Genomic DNA, 11,866 nt, shown 5'->3' with positions numbered 1-11,866 from the left:
CCAAAAGTATATTTATAATCCTGAACGGTCAAGCCCAAAAACAGATATGCGCGGAACTCCCAAAACATATGGGGAGCAAGCCCCGCACAGAACACAATGAGATTACAACTCCCTAGGAAACATGCCAAAGACTGAGCTGTCAGATCTTCCTTGCGTGAGCATATGCTGATGTCCAACAGTGTATACATACTTTAAAAAAACTTTCGCTGTTTCCGCCCGGTTTCGAACCGGGGACCTTTCGCGTGTTAGGCGAACGTGATAACCACTACACTACGGAAACTTGCATACAGCTTACTCCGCCTCCTCTTTCCCTAGTAAGTATCATTGCTGTAATCTCAGGTGTGAGCTCTAAACGAAAAGAGCAGATCATTGCAATGGCAGCTTTTGAGGTTTTTAAGATTTTTTCCCCTTCTACTTATGATTGCATATATTTCTAAAGGGGTTACTACAACTCCTATCTGCCCCGGCCAGCATGCCGGGAGGGGGTGAGGCCGGGTTACAGTTCAAACTAAGGTTGCTCTTGTCTCCTTTCTAGCTTTAACGACCAATGCATTTGTCAGGGGATTGCTACAGCAGACCCCACCACCCAGCGGTTGCCTGATGTATGCTAATTTATACGTATATATCTCCACAAGCAGAATAAGAAGGTAAAACCTTGCCAGGGATCTTAATTGTGGAAGTGGTCTTATTAGCTCTCCCATAACAAAATCCCCCACTTAAATTATCTGCTCAATTTGTTTAGGACGCACATCTGAAATTAACAGCAATTGTACTTACTGGAGGAAGAGGAAGCAGATGTCCTTGTATTCAGGTTTCCGTAGTGTAGTGGTTATCACGTTCGCCTAACACGCGAAAGGTCCCCGGTTCGAAACCGGGCGGAAACAGAAACTTTTTTTAAAAAAAAAACTTCTTCCTTGAAAGAAGTGTGCATCTGAAGAAGTGTGCATGCACACGAAAGCTCATACCAAGAACTGACTTAGTTGGTCTTTAAGGTGCTACTGGAAGGAATTTGTTTTGTCTTCCTTGAAATCATTGGAGATCAATCAGCCATGTCCATGCAGGAAGATTTGACAGCTCAATCTTCGGTATGTTTCCTCGTGAGTTATACTGTCAGTTGCATTCTGTGTTGGGCTTGCTCCCAGTTAAGTGTGCATAGGCAGTAGCCTGAATTGACCTTGATCTCCAAAACTGCATTGTTCTTTAAAAATATACCAAAATTACGGTTTTGAAAAACGTTATTGAAATTCTCCTGGGGTGCCTCTCTTTTCTGAGGACTTGAAAAGCAGCTAATAAATTATTTTAAGAACTAATGCATAAATCACAAACATTCAAAGAAATTCAGGCACAGTGACCAGGAAGGAGGTGATCCTCCAGGACAGAGGAATTTGTGCAGTTTTGGGCAGCCATTAAGAACACATTCACAAAGTGATTTTATCCAACTACAGGTAGCTAGGCATAACCTACTGCAAGCCCTTAAGAAATTAGCAGGTGAACATTGCAGTGGACCAAGGTAGAGGCTAGCACCCAGAAGCCTGACAAACACTCAGCAAATTTCCAGACTATAGAGCTTATAATTGAACTCATTGGAACTTAATTTTGACTATGTAAATTTAGGGTTATTCTGTGCGGAACTGTTTGTTGGTTGTCCTTCCTTCATCATGTCACACCTTGTTCATTTCTTTTCTCATTTGTCGGGCATGCAAATCTGCATTATATGTTGAGCATGTTAGTCAGCAGGTGAACCTTCCCCTAACACCTTTACAGCTCTCTCATTCATAGAAAAATCTATAAATAAGTAAACAGATGCATAAAACAAAACGCAAATCTGGATCACTGTAACTTTATTTCTGCCCCAAAAGTAGCTGAATTATGGAGACAGGACATGTTGTTCAAAGTATGCTCATGTTGCCTCCTAGTGGTGCAGCAATAAAACTGCTAGCACATTTGCAAAGCTAAACAGGGCCTGATATGATTTCAAATCTCTAATAGCCCCAAGCATAGGAATCCCTTTTGTCCCAGAAGCTTCATGCTTGACACTACTGAACTACGTATAGCAGTTTGCAACAAAAATTCATTAACAGTTAAGAACATAGTATTGTTTTTGCTTATATTGCATAATGGGGGCTGGCTGAAGGTAGCAGCCCAGAGTGGCTGGGGAAACCCAGGCATAATAAATAATAATAATAATAATAATAATAATAATAATAATTATTATTATTATTATTATTATTATTATTATTATTATTATTATTGACAACTTGGTGGGGCAGTGCCCTGTTCACCCTTATTGTATGTATCAGCTCCCACTGGGTTCTTGAGGCTTGGAATAATGATTCACGGTATGTGCACAGAAAGCAAAACAAAAGAAAAATCCTTCCCCATTTCCTAGTAATATAGATATTCACAGCCTTACAAAGCTTCAGGAGAAGGTATCATAGCAACATGTAAGTCACAATAGAGCCAGCCACACATGCCTGGGAAGATTGTTAGCCTTACTCTTCCCCCAAAATAAGACAAGCCCACTGAGAGTCAAGTGCCCTGAGCAGAAACAGGCAGCAGCAGAACCATCACTCAGGGAACCACCACTCAGGAACTAGGCAGAAGCAGAACCAACTCTCAGGGATGGGTGAGCTGCCACCAGCTGTGGTGATAGACAATGGCTCAGGTCTGCTCAAGGCTGGCGTGGCTGGGGACAAGGAACCGCGTGTCATCTTCACCAACCTAATAGGCCGCCCCAAGGCCAAGTCTGTGATGTTGGGCGCTGGCCAGAAGGACTTCTACATTGGAGATGAAGCGCAAGCCAAGAGAGGGATCCTCTCCCTCAGGTGCTTGGAAGACGTGGGGGATTTTGAACCGTAGGGAAGCAATACATATTGGCTAAGCCAGTTTCTTAGGAGTGGGGGTGTCTAGGGAAACAAGTGGCCTGGGGTGGTACACAGAAGGGGAGTGGCGAGTTCATGCAAAAAGTGATTCAGGCTCATGAAGGCTATAGTGTCACAATAGGGTAGAACGGTGGTGGTGATTTCAGGCTTGGGGGCCAAATGCAGCCCTCCAAGCCTCTATTATCTGGCCCCTGGGACTTTGCCCAGAACACCCCACTCACTGGCCCTGCTTCACACTGGCATTGAGTGTTTTTGCCTGGCTGGAATGTGCCCTTTAATTCTGATAATGCCTCTTGCTTTCCTGAGAGAAGGTGTGTGAATGTGTGCAGAAACTAGCTAAAGGCAAATGTTTGCATTTATTGCTCCACCCACCTTTGCCTTTTGTTCCAGTCACAAATAGCATGTGGGCCCTGGAAGGTTACCAAGAAAAGGATAGGAGCAGCCCACAGAGGAGGGCAGTGGCATCAGGGGAAATGGCCAGGAGGAGGGGTTTAAGAGCAGTGAGAGAGGGGCTGCGCCCACCAGCTTGAAACAGCTGCATCCCTTTATCTGCAGCTGTGAGTCACTCTTGAAAACGAACAAATTAGAGGTCAAAATGGATCAGTGATTATTACTTCAGGATATCTGCTCACTTGTAAATACTTAGCCTCCCAATACAACTGAAATTTACATTTCCCTTTTTGACAAAGACTACATTTTGTAAAATCTTAAGGTTATTCACTGATTGGTATTTTCTTATTTTTATTTTTTACATATAATTGAAATTGAAATTGAAATTGAAATACTTTATTGTCACTTGTACAACTTATATACAGTGAGATTACACGAGCACCCACCACTCAGCTCTTTTAGTCTTAATTCCCCTCGTTTACTGACGCACACCCACCAAACCCGAAAGTCAGTTGCCCTGTTGTTATATGTTCATTCAACAGCCTAACAGCCCACGGATAGAAGCTGTTCTTTACCCTGTTGGTGCAACTAATCATGCTTCTATATCCTATATAGGAGCAGTGTGAAATCTTTTTCCAAATTATTTGTTTGTTTGTTTAGTCGTTTAGTCGTGTCTGACTCTTCGTGACCCCATGGACCAGAGCACCCCTGTCTTCCACTGCCTCCCGCAGTTTGGTCAGACTCATGTTTGTAGCTTCAAGAACACTGTCCAACCATCTCGTCCTCTGTCGTCCCCTTCTCCTTGTGCCCTCTATCTTTCCCAACATCAGGGTCTTTTCCAGGGAGTCTTCTCTTCTCATGAGGTGGCTAAAGTATTGGAGCCTCAGCTTCACGATCTGTCCTTCCAGTGAGCACTCAGGGCTGATTTCCTTAAGAATGGATACGTTTGATCTTCTTGCAGTCCATGGGACTCTCAAGAGTCTCCTCCAGCACCATAATTCAAAAGCATCAATTCTTTGGCGATCAGCCTTCTTGATGGTCCAGCTCTCACTTCCATACATCACTACTGGATGTAATACTTCCAAATTAACAAAGCCAAAATAGTCTTATTCGGGATAAACAGGTTTGGGGAGAGCTTCACAATAGAAACACATTGGTCCTGATCCAAAGAGTTGTCCTGAAATTTTATTCAAATGCATGAGTCTGGTAAATTATGAAAAGCCCCACTGCTATAGGCTTAACCAAATTTTGTAGGCTGAAGCCAGTGTGTGGAAGCCCTACATCAAAATGGCTTCTGTTAACATGTTTAGGATTCAAAATTTAGGCTGTCATCTAACTGCACTAATTAGCAAAATAGGTCAACATAAATGAATAGGACTAGTTCACAGGTAAAAGCATCGGACATTCAAATTGACTTATTTGCAGAAGATTCATAGTCAAATTAAAAATGGCAAGACTCACAGGGAAAAGAGCCAATTTTGCAATCTACAGTCCAGATGCAATTTGTTCTGGAAATGTCATGGTCTCATCAATGCAATGCCTAGTAACAGGGTAGAGTGAGTTTCAAAGCTTATAATGGATTGATAGTTATCTGGAGCATTCCTCTATGGTTTGCAGTGTATCCAGTTTCACACTGAACTTTTCACCCCAACTCCACCACACATATAAGAGCTAAGATCAGTTTGGCTTTGTTTTCTCATACTGTGTTTAAAATGGTGGTAAACAGGCTGGCACTTAAAAGTCTTTGGTACACATCTATATTACAAATGAAATTGGTTTAACAGTCATGGCTACCTCACCCCACTGAGAAGCACCCTGGCACAGGTACAGTTCCCAAGGTTTATTAGCTAGGGCCAATGAGGGATGTGTGACTCTATCAATGTTGGTTTTGCTCAGTTTTTACTTTTTCCAATCTTAAATTCAGTTCTCCACATTTCTACATCAGTTGGCATTTTTTTTAAAAAATGAAGTTATCATGTAAATGCATCAGCATTTTAGTGAATTTACCATCATTGCTGCTGTCAGTCTCCTCTGGAGTAAGGATATGGGATTCAGCTGTATGTCATCTAACCTAGTGAGAGGACTCTTCCCCACTGAACAGCATTTAAGGCAGGCTGCTAAGGTGTACATTGAAGTGCAATAAGACCTGCAACTGCAGTTGGCACTTCCAGGAGGCTGGAGAAGAGACTTGCCACCATTGCTCTGCCTGACAATAGCCTTTTGGTGCTGTCAGCCTCCTCTGCAGGAGATGTGGGAGCCCTGCTTGTATGTCATCTTTATCCCCACTCTGAACCTTATTTAAGTCAGGCTCCTTTGGAAAGTAGCAAGACCACTACCAGAAATTTTATTGTTGGTTAACTTTTGTTTTTGCTTTGAGCCTAAATTGGTGTATTGGGGGATGCTGAATTTATTCTGTGTTTGCTAAATTGTTGATTTTTGTATTTTGAATTAACTGACATGTTCCATATGTTGTGTATTATTTTAATGTTTTGAATGTTTGTTGTAAGCTGCTTTGGGCATAGTTTGTTGTGGGAAAGTGGCGTATAAGTAAAATCAATCAATCTAGAAAAGAATCCTTAAATCCATGACAGTAATAAAAAAAAAAAGTTTGAAACTGCTTCTGATTCAGCATGCATGGAGCCACACTCTTCATGAGGGATTTATTTTCATTTACTACAGTTATCCTCAAGGCAGCATATATGGTTCTTCCTTCCCTTCCATTTCATCCACACAACAACCCTAAGAGGTAGTTTAGGTGTAGAGTTAGTGACTGGCCCAAGGTCACCCTATGAACCACACAGCTGATAAAGAATTTGAAACCTGATGTTCCAGATTCAAGTGCAACACTAGACACACTTAGCACTTCGGTTATTTTCTGATTCAATATGTTTTACATACACTTGCACATGCAATATGTAGAGAGTACATAAGATGCTGGCAAATTTAGTAGTACAAGAAGTTTGCTATGTGCTTTCACAAGGGTACATAGGCATGCTGCATTTTAAAGCTGGGAATGCTAAAGGTTTTGGGCATGACAGATTATGATAATATAATACCACCATCTTCTTTTATTCTATAGATATCCAGTGGAACATGGAATTGTCACTTCCTGGCCTGACATGGAGAAAATATGGAAGCACGTTTATGATAATGAATTGAGGTTAAACTCCTGCACAAGACCAGCTCTGATAACAGAGGCACCACTCAACCCACTGGCCAACCGTGAACAAATGACAAAGCTGCTCTTTGAAAAATTTGAGGCACCAGCTCTCTACGTGGCCATCCAGGCTGTCTTGGCACTCTATGCAGCAGGTCTCACAACAGGTTGTGTGATGGATTCTGGTGACGGCGTCACCCACACTGTCCCAATATTTGAGGGCTACTGCTTGCCTCATGCTGTTCTTCGGCTTGACCTGGCAGGCCGGGATCTTACAGAATATCTCATGAGGATCCTGAGGGAGAGCGGCATTGCATTGGTGAGCACAGCGGAGAGGGAAATTGTGCGAATCATCAAGGAGGCTCTGTGTTACGTGTGCTTGAACCCTGAGGAAGAGATGGCTAAAAAACCTACTTCAATTGAGAAAACCTGGAAATTGCCTGATGGGCAAATAATTAAAATCCACAACCAATTGTTCCGCTGCCCTGAGACCCTCTTTCGCCCATCTAATATTGGCATGGAAGCCCCAGGTATTGATAAACTGCTGTTCAACACTATAATGAAATGTGATATCGATTTGAGGACCACTTTGTATGCCAACATACTCCTTTCTGGTGGTTCAAGTCTCTTTCCTGGCATTTCTGATCGCCTCACAAAGGAGTTGATTCGTATGGCTCCCAAGGACACGGAGGTGATGGTCCAAGCACCTTCTGACAGGAAGATCTCTGTTTGGATGGGAGGATCTATCCTTGCTTCTCTCTCTGCCTTCCAAGAGATGTGGATATCCAAGGAAGAATATGCTGAAGTTGGGGCCAATATAGTACACAGGAAGTGCTTCTAGATTCCTGTTGTATTGAAACATTTTTATTTAAAAAGCTGTGGGGAAGAAACACAAATTCATGGCATCCTTGGTGAGGCTTTTAGCCTCACAGCTTTCTGAAAGATGAATAAAGGTAACACTTCCATGCATACTTGTTTAGGGTACAAATTTGGGATTGTCTGTAGAATAGACTGTAGCCTTTTCAGGCTTTGCCTTCGGGTGGGAAGAGCATTGCGCCTGGGAAGGGAAGTGGGAGTCAAACAAATACTCAAGGGTTAACCAGAGAAAGAGCTTTTTATTCCTGCTATCCGAGTAACAGGAAGGAACCTGTGTGATCACTCACAACCAAGTACAAGTTCTTACAGCGAGAAAAGCAGAGAAAAGCTGAAGCTGTGGATTTTAGAAGAGAGGAAAGGGAATTTTGGGGCCTAGCTACAGTTTTAGGCCTGGGGTGACTTCACAGACAGGATTTGGGTATCCTGTCCCTTCAAGACTACTTGTTTATTGATGAAAAATGACATGCTTGCAATCTATAAGAAAAAAAATGGCTTGGAGGAAGGCTGTAAAAAGCAAACTGAGGCACTAGTTTTTTGTTTCAAGTATAGGTTTAATTAAATGTTTATTTCATATAGTTCACCAGGTCCTTTCTTACAACCTCATTCAGCATAAGATCCCAGTTTGGCATGTTTTACCATTAAGCCAGAATGGACATACCATGAAGCACTGCAAAGCAAAATGCTTTCGGCAACAACAGTGGCTTTTTATGTTTGTTGTTGTTGAACAAAAAGAACCATCCACATGGCTTTTAAATGAGGAGAGGGGAGGGGATAAATCAATACAGCAAGAGGGCAGACGAAGCCTTCAACGATGTGTATATATGCCTACAAATCAAGGTTAACATTAATGTATCAGGTGAACGAGCCTTGTTTCCGGAAAGCTTATACTGCGATACGTTTGTTAAGACTTTAAATTGTGTTCGCAAGACCCATGCCTGCTTGTGAAGGAAATGGGAGAACAGTGGTATAAAGACGGGCGTGCTGCAACGTGCCTCCGTGCATGTCTGAACAGTTCGAATAAGGGCCCCAAACGCAAAGCCTACGAAAACCGGGGGGGGGGGGGCTGTAAAATTGGAGCAACCCCACACAGTAAACTAGCAAGCAAGCATGTCCTGGCATGCTGCTACAAGGCAGAGCGACCTCACCATGAACTTCCGCCAGATGATGTTCCCGCCCACGAGCCGCAGCCAATGAGAGGCAGCGCGCGCTCCGCCTGCTAACCAATCAAGCGCCGCGGAGGCCGCGCAAGCGCCGGAAGAAGCCAATCAAACGACGGGGAGGCGGGGCAAGCGCCCGAAGTGGACCGGCTATATAAAACCGCATGTCGGCAACATTCACTCCGCAGGCGGCCGAAAGGTTCTCTCCCCCCCGGGTGGGGCTCCCCCCCCGCTGTTCTAACCCTAATTAGCCGTTTAACGGCTCTCGCTCACATTCGCTGTTTTGACCGTTGACTTTCAGCGATTCGAATTCCTTTTTCAAAAAACGTCAGCCGTGTAACGGGGAGGTGCCTTCTCCTCCGCCTGCCGCGCCTTCTCGCCCAACTCCTTTCTCCTGAAGCGGCCAGAGCCCGACCCCGGTAAAGAGGCCGCGGTCAGCCTGGCCCTGGGCCGCTGCTGCCGCGAAGGGTTCGGCCCTGTCAGCCTTGGGGAGCGGCGCGGCCGGCTGAAGGGCGGTTGAGGAGCTTGCGGGCGGGGACCGGCGCGAGAGCAAAACAAACCAACCGGGCGGTGCTGCGGTTCCCCGCGAGCCGGTGCCGCGCGCTCCTGAGCAGTGGGGCGCGCGGCCGACGCCGCCCGGACACACAAAACTGTTGCTATTGCTGTTATCCTCCCTCCCCCCCCCCTCCGTCTCACCCACTCGAAAGGGGAAGAGGGAAGGAGCTGATGGTGGAGGCGAGCGCCGAATAAATGCGCCTTAAGAAGCAATGCGGGGAGAAAGTTGTGTCCTTGGCCCCTCAAGTTTGGCTTAAAAGAAGCCCCACGCCCACCATGGGGGGGGGGGACCATAGAGTTTAAGGGAGGGAGGCTCTGTTGGTGCAGGATGGTAAGAAGACAAGTTTGGTACAGGTGCTGCTCTCTGCTGGTAGCTTTTCTCTTCCCTCCTCTCCTTTTGTATCTTTGTCAACAAATCTACGGGCAAGGGAGTGCCTTGCTGGTTCATATAGGCTCAGTGCTTAGGAATTGTTTATAGGCGCCTTGCAATTGTAGTTGTAGTGAAGCCTTGCTCACCCCAGATCTTGTTCTCAAGAGCAAGTTTTTCGCTAAAAGTTGCCGAAGTCACAAATTTCAATGTAGGTGGTAGCAATTGACTGGGTTCCCACGCATGCTGACTGCAGGGCAAGCTTCCTTGAAATTTCATATTTTGCCTGGTAGGACTTTTGTACAGCTGGGCCTGCCCTAAAGGTAAAGGTACCTCTGACCGTTAGGTCCAGTCGCAGACGACTCTGGGATTGCGTGTTCATCTCGCTCTAATACGCCGAGAGAGATGATGTTTGTCCGCAGACAGCTTCCGGTTCATGTGGCCAGCATGACTAAACCGTTTCTGGCGAACCAGAGCAGTGCACGGAAACTATATTTACCTTCCCGTTGGAAGGTATTTATCTACTTGCACTTGACGTGCTTTCGAACTGCTAGGTTGGCAGGAGCTGGGACCGAACAACGGGAGCTCACCCCGTTGCAGGGATTTGAACTGCTGACCTTCTGATCCTTCCTAAATGCTAGTGGGTTTAAATCTGCAAAGAGAGAAAAAAGCATTATAATACAATTGGGAGTCATCAAGCCCCTGAGAGTTATTCTCATTTTCTTGCCATTCTTCCGCCTGTGTTCTGTATGTTTTAGGCAAGTTTTAACAGCTTCTGCCTACGTCAGGCTTCCTCAACCTCGGCCCTCAGATGTTCCCATCATCCCTGACCACTGGTCCTGCTAGCTGGGATCATGGGAGTTGTAGGCCAAAAACATATGGAGGGCCGAGGTTGAGGAAGCCTGGCCTATGTGGTGTTTTGCCTTAATTCCAGTAAGTCTTCTCTTTTGTGCATTGTTGCTATTATTTCATTATTTCTGTGTTTTGTTATTTGCTCGTAACTGCTGCCTCCTGTGTTGCCACCTCTCCAGAGTGCAAGCCTGGGCAATGTGTATAGAGGTCCTGACTCCTGAGCAGCCCAAAAAAACAAGACCCACCCCCCTCTTGGCCTTGCTGATGTGGTCTAAGGAAATACATCTGGCACCAGCATGGCTGCAGGAGTTGCTGGAAGGAGGCATACAATATGCCATCCAACTCCCTTAGGTGCTTCACTCCGGATTTGTGTAGGGTTCGCTCCTGAGCTTTTTCTTTTCCCAAAGATGTCCCACATAGCAGAAGGTATTGATTGTTATTGGGGTTTGTTCCCAAAGCCTTTCTCAAGAATGAATATAGCCTGAAGGCAGTGGAAGGGCTGGTTTTCCTTCTTCAATTTCTGTATTCTTAACATATACTGTAAACCACCCTTTTATACTGTAAACCATACTTGATCTTAAGATGAAAAGCAGTTTATAAATTTAATTAAGAATAATACTTACTGTATTTTTCACTCTATAAGACACACTTTTTCCCTCCTAAAAGGTAAGGGGAAATGTGTGTGCGTCTTATGGAGCAAATGCAGGCTGCGCAGCCCATGATCAGGTATAGCCGCGTGAAGCCTCTTCAGCACAGCGGGAACGTTCTCCCGCTTCCCTGAAGAGGCTTTGTGTTGCTTTCACTGTGGCCAGAACAGCAAGAGGGATTGCTGCGCAGAATTCCTCTCGCTGTTCTGGCTTCAGGGATAGTCGCACAAAGCCTCTTCAACAACATTTGATTCAGAATATTTTTTTTTCTTGTTCTCTAAAAACTTGGTGCGTCTTACAGAGCGAAAAATATGGTACCTGCTACCATCTTGTAAAGATTGAAATGTATATAGTTTTTTTAAAAAGAACTGTTTGTTTATTATTTGGTTCCTTACCTAAGATTTTAAGGCTTCAGTCCTATACACACTTACCTGGGAGTAAGTCCGTTTGAATTCAGTAGGACTTCTGAGTAGCTATGGATAGGATTGTATTGTTGGTGATTTTTAAACGGTATTTCCCAGTTTTCAGGAATGCATGCCGCCCTTCATCTACATAGACAAGAGTGTTTATATGACCTTTTGGCATAAATACTGTCTGAAAACTTACTATTCCAATGTTTTGCTGCCATTGTCAGGCTCCAATTGTTGAACACATCCAATAATGTAGGCATCCTCAGTGGGATTTTTCACTTTGATCAGCATGCCTTCCAAAACTACTTTTACAAATCTACTCAGTTTCAAACATATTTTTCCAGGCAAGCATGGTTGGTACTAGTCACATAGTTATTCAGATCTTACTGCCTTTAGGATTGTTGGATAATTATTTTGCTAATTGTTGATGGTTTATTAATTATGCTTTTATTTAAGATCTGAGGAGCTTCTGAGAGAGAAGACAGCTACTAATGAGATTAATTCATTGGAGAAAAAAATTGAGGTCTGGCCATTAAGTACTTCAGCAACAGGAAATACGCTTTATCAAGGCAT

At 44.3% G+C, this 11,866-nt stretch overlaps 1 protein-coding gene and 1 long non-coding RNA gene across 2 annotated transcripts; one reads left to right on the top strand and one right to left on the bottom strand.

The window, feature by feature from the left end:
* Positions 1-2,479: 2,479 nt before the first annotated feature.
* On the top strand, positions 2,480-7,398 carry ACTRT3 (actin related protein T3). The gene is made up of 2 exons (XM_081862748.1): positions 2,480-2,825; positions 6,352-7,398. Exons 1-2 carry the CDS (start codon positions 2,623-2,625, stop codon positions 7,268-7,270), a joined length of 1,122 nt encoding a protein of 373 aa, XP_081718874.1. The 5' UTR covers positions 2,480-2,622; the 3' UTR covers positions 7,271-7,398.
* A 437-nt stretch (positions 7,399-7,835) lies between these two features.
* LOC309342418 lies at positions 7,836-11,866 on the bottom strand. Its single transcript, XR_014156794.1, has 2 exons — positions 11,315-11,866; positions 7,836-10,036 (listed from the first exon to the last, which is right to left on the bottom strand). It is a non-coding gene; the product is annotated as an uncharacterized lncRNA (long non-coding RNA).

The sequence above is a fragment of the Podarcis erhardii genome (assembly GCF_964252035.2).
Source record: "Podarcis erhardii genome assembly, chromosome: 5".
Classification (NCBI taxonomy): Eukaryota; Metazoa; Chordata; class Lepidosauria; order Squamata; family Lacertidae; genus Podarcis; species Podarcis erhardii.
Note: the sequence above shows the minus strand (reverse complement) of the source record. Positions and strands in the feature narration are given on the sequence as shown.